Consider the following 19,686-nt stretch of genomic DNA (forward strand, 5'->3'; position numbering starts at 1 on the left):
TTAGTGGTTTTGCTTTTGAAGCTGGCGTCTGTTTTATATAGAAATGTTGAGGCCTGAAAACACCCTCTGGTGCCTGCTCAGCGGCTCCAGACCCATCCAAGGGAGAGACATCCGCGGGTACAATACTGAGAATCTTGCGGCATACCAGACTCCGCATGGGTCTCGGTAGTGGCCTGCAACTCAAATGTAGAGGGTATCAGGGGCTAAGAAAGCACCTCACTGAGTATCGGCGAACCGGCAACTGGCTTAGAAGCTTAGTTGGTTTTGGACCTCGATGGTCGATCCTTTTCTTTGCGTTTGTGAACTCCGGTAGTCGGATTGCTATCCGACGACATTTCAGGGTAATTAAATCAGTTTCCAAAATATTCTGAAGCAAAGATATACTAATGCTTAACAGTGCGTTGGTTAAATCTAGCACAAACCTATAGCAAGGCACCTTATGATCTGTGCCTAGGCAAGGAATACAGTACAAATGAAAATCCTTATGAGGCATCTGCTTCCCACAAGTAATGCAATTAACTTTTATTGACATCGGTAAGGGGCAAAAAAAAGTTTCTCCAACAGGGTACTTAGCTTTAATTGAAGACTTCTGTTCTGAAACTCGAATGTGAAAATTTCAAGAGTCAGCCAACCGGCATTTGCAAACTGCTTCTGCTTCGGGCACCGCGTGGCAAGAAAGACTGAAGAAAATGGCGTCAGCTGCATGTTTTATACCCAATGACCTGACGTCATAGAAGAGGAGACAGCAACCGATGCAGGACCCAAGACTGATATTCAGGCCTCTACAGCAGATTACCCCAAATGTAATTACTGCAACAGTGAAACACTAAGAACATCTTCCGCATCATCCTGTCCATCTGACTCACTTAAGCTGCGGGTGGAACATGACTAGGAAGCCACAGACACCAGCCGGGAGTGCTGTTGAGGGGAGGCTCTGGATGGTGGCCTAGATACCTCCCAGCTCCGGGGAAAACCTGACTGAATGGAGCAGAGGGGTACTGGGCCTATGAGGGGTCCTAGATTCAGGAGGAGCCCCCGACAGAGCTGGGCGGTCCGGGGACAGCTTCCTAGGTCTGTCCTTATGATGCTTATCCCGATCCGCATGCCTCAAGACAGGAGGTTGAGTCCTAGAGGCCTGGGAAGGGGCAGACATAGTGGAAGGAGTCAAAGCAGTAGTAGCGGGTACAGCCACCCCCGAAGCAGGCAGAATTCCTGTTACCAGTTTAGCCCTCCTATCCTTGAGGGCTCTGGGACTGAAGCCTGCGCAAACAGAGCAGGCTGTATCCAGGGGGGCCACTCCTAAACACCACAGAGTGTGGCCATATGCTGGAGACAGCTTATGGCCACACTCCGTGCATTTTCTAAAGACAGGCTTGGGGGTCTCAGCCATGTCAGAAAAGAAGTCCAACACACACACACGCTCACTTACTAAATTGGTAGAGGAAGGCCAGGGGGGGGGGGGCACACAAACTCAAAACCTTTTTTATTTAGCAACTGACAACCAACGTGAGGTAGGGGAGGTTGGAAGAAAGAGAAAGGGAATCCTACTCTAACACTAAGGAAAAAATCTACCACTTGCCCATAAAAGATGCCTGGAGCTCAGCGACCACAATGCTTTGCTTTACAGCAGCAAAAGATCTGAGGGAAGTAAGGAGACAAGAGGGGCATTATGGGTAAGGGAAGGAACTTGGAGCAGATGCTAGTGATGTGGCCATTTCAGATCTGATTCAGATCCAAATAGTCACAGGTTGAAGACCAAATGAAGTAAACTACTTCAGATCAAAGTTTTTATATGCACATGGAAAATTACGTGAAGGAAGCAGCAGCAAGAAATGGACTTTAAAAAGCCTGACTAAACAGGGCAGATGGCAGCCAAGTTGACGTCCATTTGTTATACAGCACAAGTCTAGAACAAATGTAGAAGTGAGCCATACATGGGATAACTTTTCAGCTACAACAAATCTATTCAGTGATTGAACACTTCAGACATGCTATGTAACTGGCTTCAGATGGTTTAAAAAGGAACCGCAAAGGGCAGCATACCTATTAAAAAAAGCTGCTGAAAAATCTGTTTAACTTTTGGCACTTACTTCACACCAACAACCTGAACTCCAAGCTCCTTCGAACATTCCAAAAGATGCATGCAACTCTTCAGTGTGGCACCAAACTTCATGCTCATCTCTCCAACTTCACTGACATCTTCAGTTGCAATATGTAGCAATAGCCTAAGAGAGGGGAAGATGATTGGTGCAGTTGGTTTACATCATCACCACCACATGAAGGACTGAAGACTGTCAGTAGTAGGTTGACTAGGATGCCACTGTTCCTGCTGCAGCGAAGGAGTCTACAGAACCTAAGGAAAAACCATCCTGCACAGAAGAGAAAACTCAGCAATTAGGGCTTACAACTGTGGCTTAGGTAGGACAAGGGAAAGCAGCAAGCCAAGACTCAGAGTCTGTTGGGTGCTGTAATAAAATACCTTAATTTACTGCTCAGTATGACAGACTAAAAAATTATATTTTAAACAACCAAAAGTATTTGTACGGTACAACTTTGCCTACAGTACTAATATGCAGCCTTGGTACATCCAGTTTCAAGGAAATTTTACAACTGTATTAAGCACTCACCACAACAGCAGACATAGTGTCCTCTTCTTGGGACTGGTCTTCACATCTTTGGTTTGCAGACAGTCCTACTGGCTTCTCACTGGCACAGCTTTTAGGTACAGGGAGCAAAGGAATTCTGTTTGCAATTACAGAACTAGCCATAAATGGGAAAACATCCAACATGCGTAGCAGTGACCTCCCTTGAGCTTTTCCAAGCAAATTTACTATCAGGACAGCATCAATGAAAGGGGTAGGAAAGAATAGCACACTGTTCAGTTCCTGCATAAAATTAAAGCAGTTAACTAGTAGTCCACTTGTGCTCCTGTATAAGCATTTAGCATAAGCAGCAATTATGGCAGTCTCTTCAGGATGTTACATTTGGTTGAAGATATCAGACAACATGCAAATCAACCTTACTGAATGGAAATATACCATAGCAACAAAGGCCATGTGCACAGCCTGTATATACAACTAGATACAATAGTCTCCATCAATGTATGACTTGGGGCTGTTAAGCATTATCCATTTAATTATTTGGAGTGGAGAATTTTTTTTAAAGTCTACCAAATACTATGTTCATTGGGTCATACAGCTTTATTATAATAAACCTCTTCCACATCTCAGGTCTTTAACCTTTGCTTGGGTACAATACTAAACTACAAACTCAACCAAAAACAAGCAGCCAGCATACTATGGACTACAGCTGTCACAATGTGCATCTAAGGACTGGGCATTCACTTTACATTCCTTGCCAAAGCTACTGAGCACAGATCAATGAACAGTTTAAATATTAGTCACAAAGACCTCCCTAAAAGCATCTGAAGTAGCACGATCTCTGAAATGAGCAATAACAGAACATGGTAAATGGCTTGCCAAGTACTTCATAAGTTACACATTGTTGACTACTCGAAAAGTAGTTCAAATATGCTTGCCTACCATTAGTTGAAGCAACAGCAGGGAAAAACATTTCCTACAGTCTTTCACAACATGTTCGCTGCGGATCCAGAGTGTTGAGACTCTTTCCTCACAAGATGGGACTAAATATGGTAACTGGAAGACATGATGTTGCACAGGAAAACAGCAGCAAAGGGGACTTTTTGCATATACTTCAGTACAAAACAAAGACGAGTGCACAAAATATATACAGACTGCGGAAAAAAGTGGCCAGAGTAATGTATTTAAATTTGCGACCTATAATTCACCGCAACCTGATCACTGAAATTATACTAAAAATACATGAATGGATCTCTGCTGTGGACGGTGCATACTGTTAACATGGTCCACAGATGCCAGTACACCTGAACTCCTGCCAGAGAAACCTGAAAAAAAAAAGCCCTGCAGATCGGTTAACTTGCATTTGTGTTACTTCAAATATTTTTTCTGAATTCATAAACGCAAACACAACTCACGAAACAGCAGGAAAAAAACTCGATTTCTCCAAGTCTTTTGGGTTTCCAATACCATGATGGGAATGGACCCCATTCATAACTTAAAGTACGATTAAAGTTCATGAAATCAGTACTGTTTCAATCTTTGATATCATCCAGAAGTGTTCTTCGCAGCACCCACAATGTACCCACTAATGGCCACTCCTGCAATTTGCACGGCGTTACATGTACAGAACATTATCTAAATACGACTGTAGAAAAATTTTTTTTTTTAATACCCGCTGCTCCTACTACTATTGGAACTGTCTGGGCATCTTTCTTCCACATTGCTCTCATTTCTGCCTGCACATCCTCACATTTTATGATGGTCTCTGTATGCAAGACGCTAATCACTGGGTGAGGCAATTTCAATGATCAATGTTACTTTTGTCTTCTTTTCAGGGATCACTATTATCTAGTTTTTCTAGCATCTATCTTTTGAACTGTTGGTAATGGGTGATCCCATGTAACAGACTTCATTTTCTATGATGCTCTGTGGCTCATGTTTCCAGGGTTTTTCAGCCACTTCAATATCATAATGTTCGCACAATCCCCAGTGTAAGTCTTGCCACATTACTATGCCTTTCAGTAATACAGTCCTTCTGCCATTATGTCACAACCACCGAGGTCTGCAACTGTTTCCAATTTGGTTTTACAAACCTAAATTTGTCCATTTCTCCCACATGTTCAATGGCCTTTGTAACCCAACGTGTATGCATATGTAGCCCACTACCTTGGGCCACCAATATTTACCTGTCATCTCTTGGTTTTGAATTCACCTTCATTTAAACATTCCTGCATTAGTCCTGATAAACATGAAGTTCTTTCAGAAGTTTTCTATACTTGCAACTATATTTATGCATTTTCCACATTTCTTGCCTTCTCAGCTGGTCCTTCACCTTTATATTCTTTCATTTGTTTGTTTGGCACATTCAGCTGCTGATTTTTATCTACTTCTGGTTTGATTTCCATTCTTGCATGATGCCGATATGCTTCTGCTAGACGAAGCAGGAGAGTCATCTTAAATTTATTCTCCTCGTGCTTTAAAACTTTCACTACATTTGGGTCTTGTGAAGTCCGATTTGTGGAGTCCCACTACTGCAGATCTATACATGTAATCAATTTCAAGGAGTTCCATCCCTCCTTTGGAATGGGGAATACATAATCTTGGTATGCAGTGATTTTACAAATCATTTGGTTAACATGAAGCATCCTTGTTTTCCTATCTAATCTATCCAACACATTTTGGGGCCATTCACTCCAAACCTAAGTTAGGACGGGAAGAGCAAATTAGTTTATAGCTTGGAATTTGTTCCTAGATGTCAATGCTGTTTTCAGAATTAGTCTTCTAAAGTATTCCTTACTTTTATTTGCATCTGTTTATGTTTTATTGTCAATTCTTCATCAGTTCCCAAATATTTATACACTCCCTCTTGCTCAAGTTCTTTTATATCACATTCTTGTCCCAAACTTATGTTTTCTTGGTGCTGCAGTTTTTTTGCTTTAAAGGCTGCTTTTGCATTTATCAGAACCAAATGACATTCTTACATTTGAAAGTTTTGACAACTTGCAGTTGTGCTTTCAGTTCATCTGATGAGTTATACAGTTTTAAATGGACAGAAGATGGGAAGTCTTGACACTGTTTTCTAGGAGCCAAATTATAGCCATGGCCTAAGTTGTTAGACAGATTAATGGGTTAAGTGCAAGGCAGAATAGCAGCAATGACAAAGTCACCCTGGAATATCCCCCTTTGAATTTTTTATCCCTAGAATAATAATTTGTCCTTTATCATGGCTTAATTGCAAATTGGTCTGCCACTGTTTCATGGTCACTATAATGTAGTCGATCAGTGTCCGGTGCATCTTACACATTTTTAAGCACTTTTATCCATGAATGTGGGAAACTATCAACTGTTTTTTTGTAGTCAATCCATGTCGTACTTAAATTCTTCCCCTTTTTACAGCTCTCCACTGACTAACAAATGATCCTTTGTTCCGTATGACTTTTTTATTGCCCTTTTATACTATTGCCATAACTGAGTTTTCTAAACTACTATAAACACTGTTGGCATCAATTCCAGTGTACATTTTATCAGAAGGCAAGTTTTATTGGTCTATAATTTTTAGGGTAGTTTCCAGGTTCTTTTAAGTAGGAGCATTTTTTCCCAGTTAGCCAGGTAGGTGTCTGTCTGGGGTGAGCATATAAATAGTTCTTACTCATTGCTACATTCTCATGCAAAGATGTCAATACTTTTAACCAAAAGTTAGGTACTGCATCTGGGCCTGGGGTTTTACAACTGGAGGATTTTCTTAACTGTTTCAATCTCTCTGGTTACCTCCATCCTATTTCATATCCTGGACCTTTAAACTTCTTATTCTTTCTTTTTCTTCTATCCATTTAGCATCTTTATGTTCCACAGGATTTTCATAGATACTTCTCCAAAATGTATTTATTTCGTTTTTTGGTGGTCTTTCAATTCCTTTTACTTTCTTTCCCAATTCTCTAAAAAAACTTTTTTTGGATCAATAAATTGATTTTGTACTTTTCCTTTATATTTATCTGCGTATCAAGTTTTTCCAGCAGTGCTGAGACTTAGTTAATCTGTGACAGTGCATGATAGATCCTACTCTGTTCCAATACTGCACAATGCTTTTATCACGTTAAGTATTTTTGATCTGTTCCCTCTTCTATACTCACTTCATCTTAATTGCTTTATAGTCTTCTCTACTTCATACTTCCATGATGGTATTCGATTTCGCCCCTTCCTTTCCCTCACTACCCTGTGCTCATGTGGTAGAACTTTATTAATTTGGCTGCACAGTGATATATCCAGTTTATTTCTGTTATATCACATGCGCATGGATCTCTATGGACAGTCAATTACTGTGTTCATTTGTTTTACCAAACTTCTGACTGTTTTATTGACCTTCTGCAGTCTATTTCTTTCATTGATCCCAATACGTCTATCTCTGTTAAGCAACTGTTCTCTTAGCTCGTTTTCTGTTAGACTGAGGGCACATTGAAGAGTATGTGCAACAGGAAGATGCAATGAGTACAGTTGTGTACACTTACTATAAATGTAGGTGTTAGATTGTATTCACTGTTGCAGTCATCACATTTTGGTTTTATCTCCATGCACATAGCCCTCAGCCAGCCTGAATACCAGAGTCTTCAGATTTCTGCGTCGGATGCAGTCGCTTCTTCCCTTGATGTCAGGTCGTCAGGGGTATAAAACATGCAGCCAACGCCATTACATCAGTTTTTCTTACCTCAGATGTCAGGTTGGAGCTCTCCTGGGTGGTCAAGTTTTTGGTCCCTCTGAGGTGCTGCTTGAGCAAAGGATGAAAGAAGAGGGGAGGTTCTGTGTTATGAGCCGAAATGGCTGAGGCATGGATTTTAATGGAGGAAAAAGACAGGCCCTTATGAAGCATCTCAGTTAACTATTGTAAAATCTGAGGTAAATTGGGCGCTGCTGTGCTCATTCCTTGAGATCAATTCCAAGCACAGAATCTTTTCCATTTGTCAGCATAAGATTTTCTAGTACTAGGTCTTCTTGCCTCCAAGATGACATCCACAGGTTTGCTGAGGGATGCCAAGGGTAAATTTAAGTGATTAGCAAAGGTGCATGCTTCAATGTTGGGAGCTGAGGCTGCAGAATCTGGTTCTCCTGCTGAGACAGTAAGGAAGGTGTCTGATGGAGGTGCCATGGAGATATATGTGACACTGTGCAGGAGCGGGTACCAGTGTTAGCACGGCCAGTCTGGAGCAATCAAAATCATTCTCGGTTTGTCCTGTTTGACTTAACAGAGCTTTGCAGAGTAGAGGGGGAAAGGCATAGACTGATAGGTTTTTCCAGCTGAAGGACAGATCATCCACTTTCCAAGCTTTCTTGCGGGGAGTCCTTGTGCAAAATTTGTCCAACTGGTAGTTCCGGGGGGAGGAAAATAGATCTATGTCTGGACTCTCTCCATTTGCTTGTCAACATGTTGAAAATCCGTGGTTCCAGTCTCCACTCGTGTGGGTCCATGAGATTTCTGCTTAGTCCGTCTGCCAGTATACTTAATTTTCCTGGCAGGAATTGAGCTTGTAGGTGCACTTGGTAGCCCAAGGCCGTGTTCCACAATGCCATGGCTAGTCTGCAGAGGGGGTAGGAATGTGTACCACCCTGCTTGTTTATGCACCACATAACCGTAGTGTTGTCCGCCTTTACCATTAGTTGTCCTGGAAGAATGTAGCCCTTGAAGGCTGTCAGAGCATTCTGTACAGCTAACATTTCTTTTTGATTGATATGTAGGTGCATTTGATTGATATGTAGGTGCATTTGATTTGGGTTCCATTTGCCCTGAATGCAATTCCCTGCCAGGTGAACCCCCCATGCATAGTCTGATGAGTCTGTAGTTAGGGTTTGGGCGGCAGGGGTAGTGTGAATGTCAGTCCCTTGTTTTGGTGGCAGGCCTCTGCCCACCACAGGAACTCCAGGCGTAGGCAAGGAATGATAGGAATCATTGTTTCCAGGCTGTGAAAATGTTGACTCCATAGACTTTTTAAGTACCACTGAAGTTTCCTCATATGCAGTCTTGCATATGGAATTAGAAGAATGCAGGAGGCCATGAACCCCAAGGCTTGCAGTATTAGTCTTGCAGATAGCAGGGTTTTTGTGGCCACTTGAAGTACGTCACCAAATGAATTTGCTTTTCTGGCGTTAGGAAAGCCATCTGGGCAGTTGTATTCAAGCTTGCACCCAGGAATGTAATCTGTTGAAAGGGTACCAGTTGTGATTTCTTTTCATTTATGGTGTACCCTAGACAAGTTAGAACCCTTTTTACAAAAGCCAGATTTAGAAGTATGGCCTGTTTTTTTGCCTGAATTAGACAATCGTCCAGGTATGCATATATTTGAATATTTCTTTGCCTGCAAAATGCAACTACTAGAGCCAGGCATTTTGTGAATACCCTGGGCGCAGAAGACAAGCCAAAGGGCAGTGCAGAGAACTGATAATGCAAGTAGAAGCGTAGGTATCTTCTGCAAGATTCAAGTAAGCTTATTTTAAATCTAGAGTTACCAACCAGGCATCTGTGCATAGGAAGTAACTGGTGAAGAGTCAGCATCTTAAATTTTGGAATGTCCAGAAAGGTGTTTAGAGTAAACAGGTCCAGAATTGGACACCAGGATTTGTCTTTTCTGGGTACCAGGAAAAGCCTGGAATAGAAACCTTGTCCCTTTTCTGGTACTAGTTGAATAGCCCCCATGTTTGAGGGAAAGTACTTGTTTCTGAGACTCTGCCCAATGATTTGGGGGCAGGTCTGGCCACCCATTTGGTGTTGGCAACGTGTGGAAATGAAATCTGTATCCCTGGGACACTATTTAAAACCCATTTATCCTGGGTTAGGAGTTCCCAGTTTTTTGCATGAAAAGCAATCTTTCCCCCAAAGGGGCGGCTAAAAGCTAAGTGCTTGGTAATTTTAAAGGAAAGTCACTGAGACTGTTTGCCATAGGGGGGCACCTTATTTCCAGATTTGGAAGTGGAGGCCCCATACTGCATTGGTCTGAGAGTCCCCTGGGACTGAAACCTGGTGCTTTTGGTGTGTCTGGATTTGGCTTGAGAGGATCTTGAAGGAGCTGAAAAGGACCAATTCTTGGTAGGCCAGTGCCTACTAAATCTTGGAGGTTGCACTTGTAAGAAAATTTACAGTTTGCAAAGATTTAGCTTCATCTTCCATCTTTTTAAAAACTTCTTCAGCCTTACTGCCAAACAGGCGGTCCTGATTTAAAAGAGCATCCAACAATTTTGCTTTAACATGATCAGGCAGAGATTGCTCCTTAAGCCAAGCATGCCTTCTAAGCACAGACCCAGTAACAGCAGCCCTGCTAGAGGCCTCTAAAGAATCAAAATCACATTGCAAAGTATGTTTTCCAACTTGTTTGGCAGAACGCAATGTTCGTCTTTTGGCTTTTCCCGGTTAGGGGTCCCCACAGCGGAACTCCGGTCCGCTAATGATTGGCAGTTGGTTTTTATGGTGTCGAGTTGCCAGCCCGACGCCCAACCTTCATCGAAGGCACGCCCATTCAACACATGTCTTTCGAACGCCCACTCGACCGCATGTCTTGTTCAGCAGAATGCAGAAAATTATGCTGATTTCTGACTGTGTGGAAAGTAAAGATTTACAGGATTTATTGCATTCGTTCAGCAGAATGCAATAAATCTTGTAAATGTTTACTTTCCACAGTCAGAAATCATCATTTTCTGTTTAAGCAGTCCAATAATATGCTGTTGATATTTTAACATATGAAATTGGCAGTTTAAAGCCCTGATAGCCAAGGTTGCAGAAGTATAAACCTTTTTACCCCATCTATCCAGCGCCCTGGAGTCTCTATCAGAAGGGGTAGGATATTTAGCAGTAGAAGCCCTAATGCTCTTAGGCCCTTGAGAAATGGCTTCAGGATCTGCAGGATTTTTGAAAAGGAACCTGTGGGACTCAGGAACCCTGTAGTTTAATCTGTCAGGTTTACAAGGAGCTGGAGGCAGGTAATCAGGGGCCATACTGGATTCCGAAAAGACAGCAACAATGTCTAGTACAGGAGGTACAGCCAAAGGCCTATGCTGAGGTAAAAGAAAATCCCTAAGCCTCTTTTTTTGAATCAGAGAATTCCACACTTTCCCAGTGGAAATGCTCCCGTAAGGTATGTAAAGTTTCACCAAAAGAGAAATCAGTCAGAAGTCGGGGGGGGGGGGGGGGGGCAGAGGGAATGGAATCCTCTGCATCAGAATCCTCATAAGAAGATATGGACAAATACAGCTCATTAGAAGAGTCAGAAGAAACAGAATCCTGATCAGAAGATTCATAGTCAAGCTCAGGCCTAGGCCTCTTAGAAGGGGGGGGGGGGGGGGAGTTGACTACCCCTGATTAATTAGATCTTCAGACATTTTGATAATTTGTTTTTTAGGCATAGGGGCCTGAACATGTGGCCTAGGCGTTGTTTTTTTTCGACATAGATCAAGATTTAGGCCTAAGTATTGAAAGTGGATTTGGTTTGATATGCAAGTCTGTAGGCCTGAATAAACCATCAGAAGCCGGTGACTGCACAGTGGCTCCGGACCCATCCAAGGTAGAGACATCCGCGGGTTCCATAGTTGAAGTATCTCGTGGCATACCGGACTTCAAATGGGTCTCAGTAGAGGCATGAGAGTCAAACGTAGCAGATATTAGGGGCTGCGAAAGCACCTCACTGAGTACCAGCGAACTGGTGACTGGTTTAGGAGAAGCGTTAGCAGTTTTGGACCTCAACGGGCTGTCTATCTTTGCGTTTTTTTGAAACTCCGGTAGTCTGATGGCTAACAGACTTAATTTCTGGATAATTAAACCGAAAACAGACAATATTTAGAGGCAAAAATGTACCGATGACGGATAGTGCGCTGATTAAATAAAGCACAAAACCGACAGCAAGGTAAGTCGTGGTCAGGGCCTAGGCAAGGAATACAGTACAGATGAAAATCTTTGAGGTATTTGCTTTCCACAAGTAATGCAATTTTTAACTTACTGACATCGGTAAAGAGCAAGAAAAAGTTTCCCCAACGGTGTACTTAGGTTTAAGATGAAGACTTCGGTTCTGAACCAGAAACGAAAATTTCAGGAGACAGCCGACTGGCACTTGCTAACTACTTCTGCTTTGGGCACCGCAAGGCAAGAAAGACTAAGGTAATGACGTCGGTTGCATGTTTTACACCCCTGGTGACCTGACATCATGGAAGAAGGGACAGCGACTGATGCAGGACCCAAGACTTTGTTAATCAGGCCGACTGAGGGCAACCTGCCAGCAGATTACCCAAATATAAAGACTGCAACAGTGAAACACAAAGAACATCTGAGAGGCTTTCCCAGGTGAAGGACAGGGAATCCACATTCCAAGCTTGGCTGTGGGGAGTTTGTGTGCAGAATTTGTGCAACTGGTAGTTTTGAGGGGAGGCAAACAGGTCTACCTCTGGAGTCCCCCAATTTGTTAGCTTATTTTGGGTTCTAGTTTCCATTCGTGTGGGTCCATGAGATTTCTGCTTAAGTAGTCTGCCAGTGAATTTAGTTTGCCTGGCAGGAATTGATCTTGCAGGTGCTCTTGGTTGCTCAAGGCTGTGTTCCACAGAGCCATGGCTAGTCTGCAGAGTGGGTAGGAATGTGTTCCCCCCTGCTTGCTTATGTACCACATAACTGTGGTGTCTGTCTTTACTAATAATTGTCCTGAAAGGATAAGGCCTTTGAAGGCTGTCAGAGCATTCTGTACAGCTAACATTTCTTTTTGATTGATATGGAGGTGCATCCGCTTTGGGTTCCATTTGCCCTGAATGTAGTGCCCTGCCATGCGAGTCCCCCATGCATAGTCTGATCAGTCTGTTATGGTTTGGCAGCAGGGGGTGGAGTGAGAGTCCCTTGTTGTGGTTGCAGGCCTCTGCCCACCAAAGGAACTCTGCCTTTAGACATGGAATGACCGGAATTGTTTCCAGGTCCTGAGAATGCTGACACCATAGACTTTTTAAATACCACTGAAGTTTCCTCATATGCAGTTTTGCATATAGAATTAACAGAATGCAAGAGGTTGTGAGAACCCCAGAGCTTGCAGTATTTTCCTTGCAGATAATTTTAATTTGCAGCCAGTAGGTTGAAGTAAGTTAAATAAATTTGTTTCTCTGGAGTGAGGAATGCCATCTGGGAAGTTGTGTTCAAGCTTTCTCCCAGAAATACAATCTGTTGGTAGGGTACTAGGTGTGATTTCTTTTCGTTGATGGTGTACCCCAGTGACGTTAGAAGTCTCTCTATAAATGCCAGGTGCTGTAGTATCAAGTCCTGACTTTCCGCCTGAATCAGACAATTGCCCAAGTATGGGTAAATCTGAATACTTTTCTACCTGCAAAAAGCAATGACTGGATATAGACACTTTTATGAAAACCCTGGTAGCAGTAGATAAGCCAAAGGGAAGTTCAGAGAATTGATGGTGCATACACAGCCTGCCCTGAAGCAAAGGTATTTCCTGCAAGACTATGGGGATGTGCAGATAAGCTTCTTTTAACTCTAGAGTTGCCAGCCAGGCATCCTTTGCTACCATAGGAAGCCACTGTTGGAGAGTTAGCATTTTGAATTTTGGAATCACCAGAAAGGTATTGAGAATAGATAAATCCAGGATAGGACGCGAGGAGTTTTCTTTTCTGGGAACCTGGAAAGTACAGTTGTGTACACTTAGCATAAATGTAGATGTTAGAGTGTATTCACTGTTGCAGTCATTACATTTGGGTAATCCTGCTGGCAGGTTGCCCTCAGCCGGCCTGAATTACAAAGTCTTGGGTCCTGCATCGGCTGCTGTCGCCCCTTCCCTGACGTCAGGCCTTCAGATGTATAAAACATGCAGCAGATGCCATTTTCTTTAGTTTTTCTTGCCCCAGATGTCAGGTGCCCTCTAAAGGATAGCCAAAATTTATGTATTATAAATATAAAAATACATGCACCAATATAAACTTTACCTTCATCAACAAGCAAATACACCACATAGGTTGTATAATTCAGAGAAGGAAAGAAGTTCCAGCAGAAAGGATGGCGGGTGGGCAACCAGGACTGCAAAAGTGAATACACACGAACATCTACATTCATGGTAAGTGTACACAACTGTACTATGTTCTTAGTGTTTCATTGTTGTAGTCATTACATTTGGGTAGAGTCCCAAAGCTATGGTTGGGAGGCTGGAGCTAAACAGCATTAGGAGCGGCTATGAGGTTCTGCAGACCTGCAGTGGCAAAGCCTGCCCTGGATTTAGAGTAAAGTAGCAGATAATCATGTTTTGTAAAGGTGTGCACTAAACTCCAAGTAGCAGCCTCTAAAATGTCTTTGGTTGGTACTCCCCTGAGAAAGGCTGCTGAAGTGGCTGCAGCTCTGGTTGAATGTGGCCTAATGCCCTTATGCACTGGCTTGCCATGCTGTGAATAGCAGAAACGAATGCAGTGGCCTATCCACTTTGAAATAGTCTGCTTGGAGATGGCCTTTCCTTGTGATCCTGCAGCATTTGCCACTAGTAATTGCTCTGTTTTCCTGAAAACTTTAGTTTTGTCCATAAAGAATCTAAGCTGTCTGTGTACGTCCAAAGAATGCAGAATTCTCTCCACCTTGTTCTGTGGATTTGGATAAAAAGTTGGCAAATTAATAGTTTGGTTAAGGGCCACACTGGACATCACCTTAGGCATAAATGTTAGGTTCCACAGCCATGAGTGCCTGTAGCTCTGATACTCGTCTTGCAGAGGTTATTGCTAGGAGCAGAGCTGTTTTCCAAAATAAAAACTTTATACCAGCAGTAACAGCTGGCTCAAAAGGAGGCAGGGTGAGTATTTCCAAGACATAACTGAGGTCCCATGCAGGTATTGGTGATCTCCTTGGAGGCCTTACATTTTTTGGCTCCTCTGAGGTACTGCCTTAATAAAGGATGAGAAAAGATTGGTGGCTCTGCATTGTAATGAGCCGAAATAAGAGGGATGAATTTTAATTGATGAAAAAAGATAGGACTTTGTCCAGCATCTCAGTATTGCAAAATCTGAAGAATATTTGGTACAGCTGTATCAGTTCCTTGGTGCCTGGTTCCAAGCACAAAATCTCTTCCATTTTCCAGCATAAGATTTCCTAGTACTAGGCCTTCTGGCTTCCAAAATGACATCCATCAAAGCTTTACTGAGAGGTGTGCTTTGTATGGCTACATTATGCGCCATGCTGCCAGGTTTAGAGTCCTGAGTTGGCTGTGCAGGATCCGATTGTTTTGCTGGGACAGTAGATGAGGTATCTGAGACAAGGTCCAGGCTGGGCATTGAGACAAGTTCCTTAAGATCGGATACCAGTACTGGCGGGGCCAGTCTGGGGCAATCAGTATCATCTTTGGCTTCTCCTGTCTGACCTTTAGGTGTACCTTGGGGAGGAGAGGCAGTGGAGGAAAGGCATATACTGGTAGGTTTTTCCAGTTGAAAGATAAGGCGTCCACTTTCCATACTTGTCTGTAATAAGTCCTTGTGCAGAATCTTTTTAGTTGGTAGTTGTGAGGGGAGGCAAATAAATCTATGTCCGGGCATCCCCATTTCCCTGTTAGCATGTTGAAGATTTGTGGAGCCAGCTGCTACTCGTAGGGATCCATGAGGTTTCTGCTTAGTTCGTCTGCCAGAGTATTTTCCTTTCTTTGCAGGAATTGTGCCTGCAGATGACTTTGGTAAGTCAATGCTGTGTCCCACAAAGCCATGGCTAGTCTGCAAAGAGGGTAAGAATGTGTGCTCCCTTGCTTGTTTATATACCACATGACCGTGGTGCTGCCTCTGTCTTTATCAGTAGTTGTCCCGGATGAAGTAGGTCCTTGAAGGCTGTCAGGGCATTTTGAACAGCTAGCATCTTTTTGATTGATATGTACATGCATTTGGTTTGTGGACCAGATGCCCCGAATGCATCTTCCTGCCATGTGGGCCCCCCAGGCATAATCTGATGCATCCGTTGTTAGGTTCTGCCTGGCTGGGGGTAATGTGAATGGCTGTCCCTTGTTTTGGTGACATGCCTTCGCCCACCATCGAAACTCCTGTTGCAGGCAGGGAATGAGAGTAATCATTGTTTCCAGGCTGTGGCAATGTTGAGTCCAGACTTCGATAGCTGAATTCACTGGATCTGACCGACCGGCACTTGCGAACAGCTTCTGCTTCGGGCAACGTGCGGCAAGAAAGACTGAGGAAAATGGCGTTGGCTGATGCTTTTATACCCCAGACGCTCTGATGTCGGGGAAAGTGTGACAGCCGAGGCCAGACCCAGACTTTGGAATCCGGCCGACCGAAGGGCTGCCTGAGGCAGGACAACCCATATGTTATGACTGCAGATGCATCCTTGAAGGACATCTAGGAGGTGCCAAAATGCCCTGCAAGACTGCAGTGGCAAAACCTGCTCTAGATTTGGAGTATAATGGCAGGTTGTAGTGTTTGGAGACGGTATGCAAAGAACTCCAAGTGGCTGCTTCCAAGATATCCTTGGTAGGAACTCCTCTGAGGAAGGCTGCAGAGGTGGCTGTGGCCCTGGTGGAGTGAGTTCTAATGCCTGTAGGAACAGTTCTGCCATGAAAGGAATAGCAAAAGCATACAGTGGGCTATCCATTTTGAGAATGTCTACTTGGAAATTGGCTTTCCTGGAGCTCCTACCACATAGGCCACAAAGAGCTGTTCTGATTTTCTGAAAGGCTTTGTTCTGTCCAAATAATAATGCAGTTGCCTGTGGATGTCCAAGGAATGCAGTAATCTCTCCCCTTTGTTTTGAGGATTGGGATAAAAAGTAGGTAAATGTATGGCCTGATTTAAAGCTACCCTGGATACCACTTTAGGCATAAAGGAAGGGTTGGTTCGTAATGAAACTCTGTCCTGATGGAAGATGATAAAAGGGTGGACAGCCATAAGGGCCTGTAGTTCTGAAACTCTACGAGCTGAAGTGATAGCCAGAAGGAAAGCAGTTTCCCAGGACAAATATTGCAAATCTGATGAAGCAGCTGGCTCAAAAGGAGGCAAAGTCAGTTTTTCCAGAATGAGATCCCAAGCAGGTATTGGTTGTTTCCTTGGAGGTCTTAAATTCTTAGCCCCTCTGAGGAACTGTCTTAAGAGGGTGAGAGAATAAAGGAGGATCAGTGTTGTATTCTACAGAAATGGCTGAGGCATGGATTTTGATGGAGGAGAACGAAAGTCCACTGCTTAGTAGTTCAGCGAAATATTGTAGTATTTGAGGTAAATTCAGTTTTCCAGGGTTCTGGCCCTTTTTCTCATTCCAGACACAAACGTTTCCATTTTGCGGAGTAAGCATTTCTAGTTTATGGCCTTCTGGCCTCCAAAATGACATCCTGCACCTCCTTGGAGAGTAGGGCCTGCTGTGATGCTAAGGAATCTTCCATGCGGCTAGATTGAGTGTTTTTAGCTAACTGTGAAAAGTTTTGAAGCTGTGCTGAGTCAGAAGAGGCATTAGAGGCAGGGTCCATGGAGGGGAATGAGTCAGGCTCCTCAGGAGTGGGTACCAGTGTTGCCTTGGCCAGTCCGGAGCAATGAGGATCATCTTTGGTCTGTCTGCTCTGGTCTTCAATAGGACTTTGGGCAGCAGAGGAAGAGGCGGGAAGGCATAAACTGTCATTGATGTCCAGCTGAAAGAGTCTCCACTCTCCAGGCCTTTGGGTGGAAGGTCCTCGAGCAGAATTTTGTCAATTGATGATTTTTGTGGGAGGCAAAGAGATCTATGTCTGGCCTTCCCCATTCTTGGATTATTTCTGTAAAAACTTTTGGATGTAACATCCATTCGCGTGGATCTGTCATATTCCTGCTTAGGTTGTCTGCCAGCGTGTTTTCCTTGCCTGGCAAGTACTGTGCTTGTAGTTCCATTTGTACATCCATGGCCATGTTCCAAAGTGATATGGCCAGTCTGCATAGGGGATAGGAATGTGTTCCGCCCTGCTTGTTTATGTACCACAACTGTGGTGTTGTCCGTTCTCATCAATAGTTGACCTGGTTGTAGAAGGTCCTTGAAAGCTATAATAGCATTTATTACTGCTAGCATTTCTTTTTGATTGATGTGAAGGTGCTTTTCTTTTTGGGACCATTTGCCCTGAATGCACTGGTCTGTCATGTGCGCCCCCCAGGCGTAGTCCGAGGCGTCTGTTGTGATTACTTGATTTGCTTGAGGCTCGCTGAATGGAAGACCTGTGTTTGCTTGACATGCTTGAGCCCACCACAGAAATTCCTTTTGCAGACATGGAAGTAGTGGTATTATTGTTTCCAAACTGTGGCTGTGTTGAGACCACGTGTTTTTTTAGGTACCATTGTAGTTCTCATATGCAGCTTTGCACATGGGATAAGCAAGATGCAAGATGCCATGAGTCCCAGAGCCTGCAGGATTTTCCTTGCAGTCAGCCTGGTGCAATTTGCCAATGTTTTGAAGTACTGAATTAGTTGCCCCTGCTTCTCTGGCGTGAGGTAGGCCATCTGGGTGTTTGTGTCCAAATTGCCACCCAGGAAAATTATATTTCGAGAGGGTATTAGCCTTGATTTCTCTTTGTTGACTGTGTATCCCAGAGAGTTTAATAACATTATTACATAAGCCAGATGCTTCAGAAGAATGTGCTTGCTGTCCGCTTGGATCAGGCAGGCAGTCGTCCAAATAAGGGTATATTTGTATCCCTTGAAGTCTGCAGAAGGCAATTACTGATGCCAGGCATTTCGTGAATACTCTGGGCGCAGTAGATCAGCCAAAGGGCAATGCAGAGAATTGATAATGGGTTGAACCTGCAAGAAATCTGAGGTATCTTCTGCAATTTTGTCTGATTGGGACATGCAGGTATGCCTCCTTGAGGTCCAATGTTACCAGCCAAGACTCCTTGCCCAGCATGGGAAGAAGTTGCTGTAGAGTGAGCATCTTGAATTTTGGTACGAGTAGGAATGTGTTTAGGATGTAAAGATCCAAAATAGGTCTCCAATCCTTTCCCTTCCTTGGCACCAGAAATAGCCTGGAATAAAAACCTTGACCTTGTTCGTGTGTAGGTACCTCTTGAATAGCTTTCATGTTTATAAGATCTAAAATTTGCTTTTGTGCCTCTGCCCTTTGATTGTGTGGCAGTTCTGGCATGTCTCATTTTTGGAAGGGTATGAAAGTGGAATTTGTAGCCTCTGTTTATAATGTCCAGGATCCATTTGTCCTTTGTGACAACATGCCAATTTTTTGAGAATAGTGCCAGCTTTCCTCCTAAGGGGGCTTCCATTTGAGACCTGGTTGGCCTGCAAAGGGGAAAGTCATTGGGTTTGCTTTCTGAAAGATTGAGTTGTCCTCACCACCTCTTGGTGTAGGAGTTTGCCATTGTCTGCCTCTGTACGATCCTTGTGGTTGTCCTCTACCCCTCGGGTGCCTGTATCTGCCTCTTTGGGGTCTGTCCGTGGCAGGAAAGGACCAGTTTTTGGAAGGCCAATTTCTACTAAAACGTGGTGGTTGAACCTGCAGAAATTCTTTCACAGTTTGCATTGATTTAGCTTTTTCCTACATTTTTCGTAATACTTCCTCAGTATTTGCCCCAAATAGTACATCCTTTTGAAGAGGGGCGTCTAGTAATTTAGCTTTGACATGATCAGGCAAGGTTTGTTCCTTGAGCCAAGCATGCCTGCGTATGACAGCCTGTAACAGCAGCTCTACATGAGGCCTCTAGAGCATCAAAACCACATTTGTAAGGTATGTTTACCCACTTGTTCTACACTATGCATCAAATCCTGCAACTCCTTCAAGTCTGGTTGTTCAGGTTGTGACATTTTACTTTTCAATTGAAATAACAGAAACTGTTGGTATTTTAGCGTATGAAACTGACAGTTTAAGGCCCTCATGGTTAAGGTAGCCCAGGTATATACCTTTTTTCCCCACCGTTCTAAGGATCTGGAATCTCTCTCGGAAGGCAATGGATTTTTGGCAATGGAAGCCTTAACTCCCTTGGGTCCCTGTGAGATGGCTTCTAGGTCAGCAGCATGGCTTTTGTAAAGAAATTGGTGTGAGTCAGGAACCCTGTAGTACCCGTCAGGCTTAACTGGAGCTGGAGATAGAGTCCGGGCTAAGGCTGGCCTCCGAGTAAACATCATCTAGGATGTCCAAGACAGG

At 43.6% G+C, this 19,686-nt stretch overlaps 1 protein-coding gene across 1 annotated transcript in view; it reads right to left on the minus strand.

The window, feature by feature from the left end:
* LOC122797143 (antizyme inhibitor 1-like) overlaps positions 1–19,686 on the minus strand; it is a 595,584-nt gene that overhangs the window by 430,356 nt on the left and 145,542 nt on the right. Inside the window, exon 4 of the mRNA XM_044065942.1 lies at positions 2,091–2,225. Within this exon, the coding sequence (XP_043921877.1) occupies positions 2,091–2,225 (135 nt within the window). The remainder of the gene's footprint in view (positions 1–2,090; positions 2,226–19,686) is intronic.

The sequence above is a fragment of the Protopterus annectens genome, chromosome 3.part0, assembly GCF_019279795.1.
Source record: "Protopterus annectens isolate FY-2018-M chromosome 3.part0, PAN1.0, whole genome shotgun sequence".
Classification (NCBI taxonomy): domain Eukaryota; kingdom Metazoa; phylum Chordata; order Ceratodontiformes; family Protopteridae; genus Protopterus; species Protopterus annectens.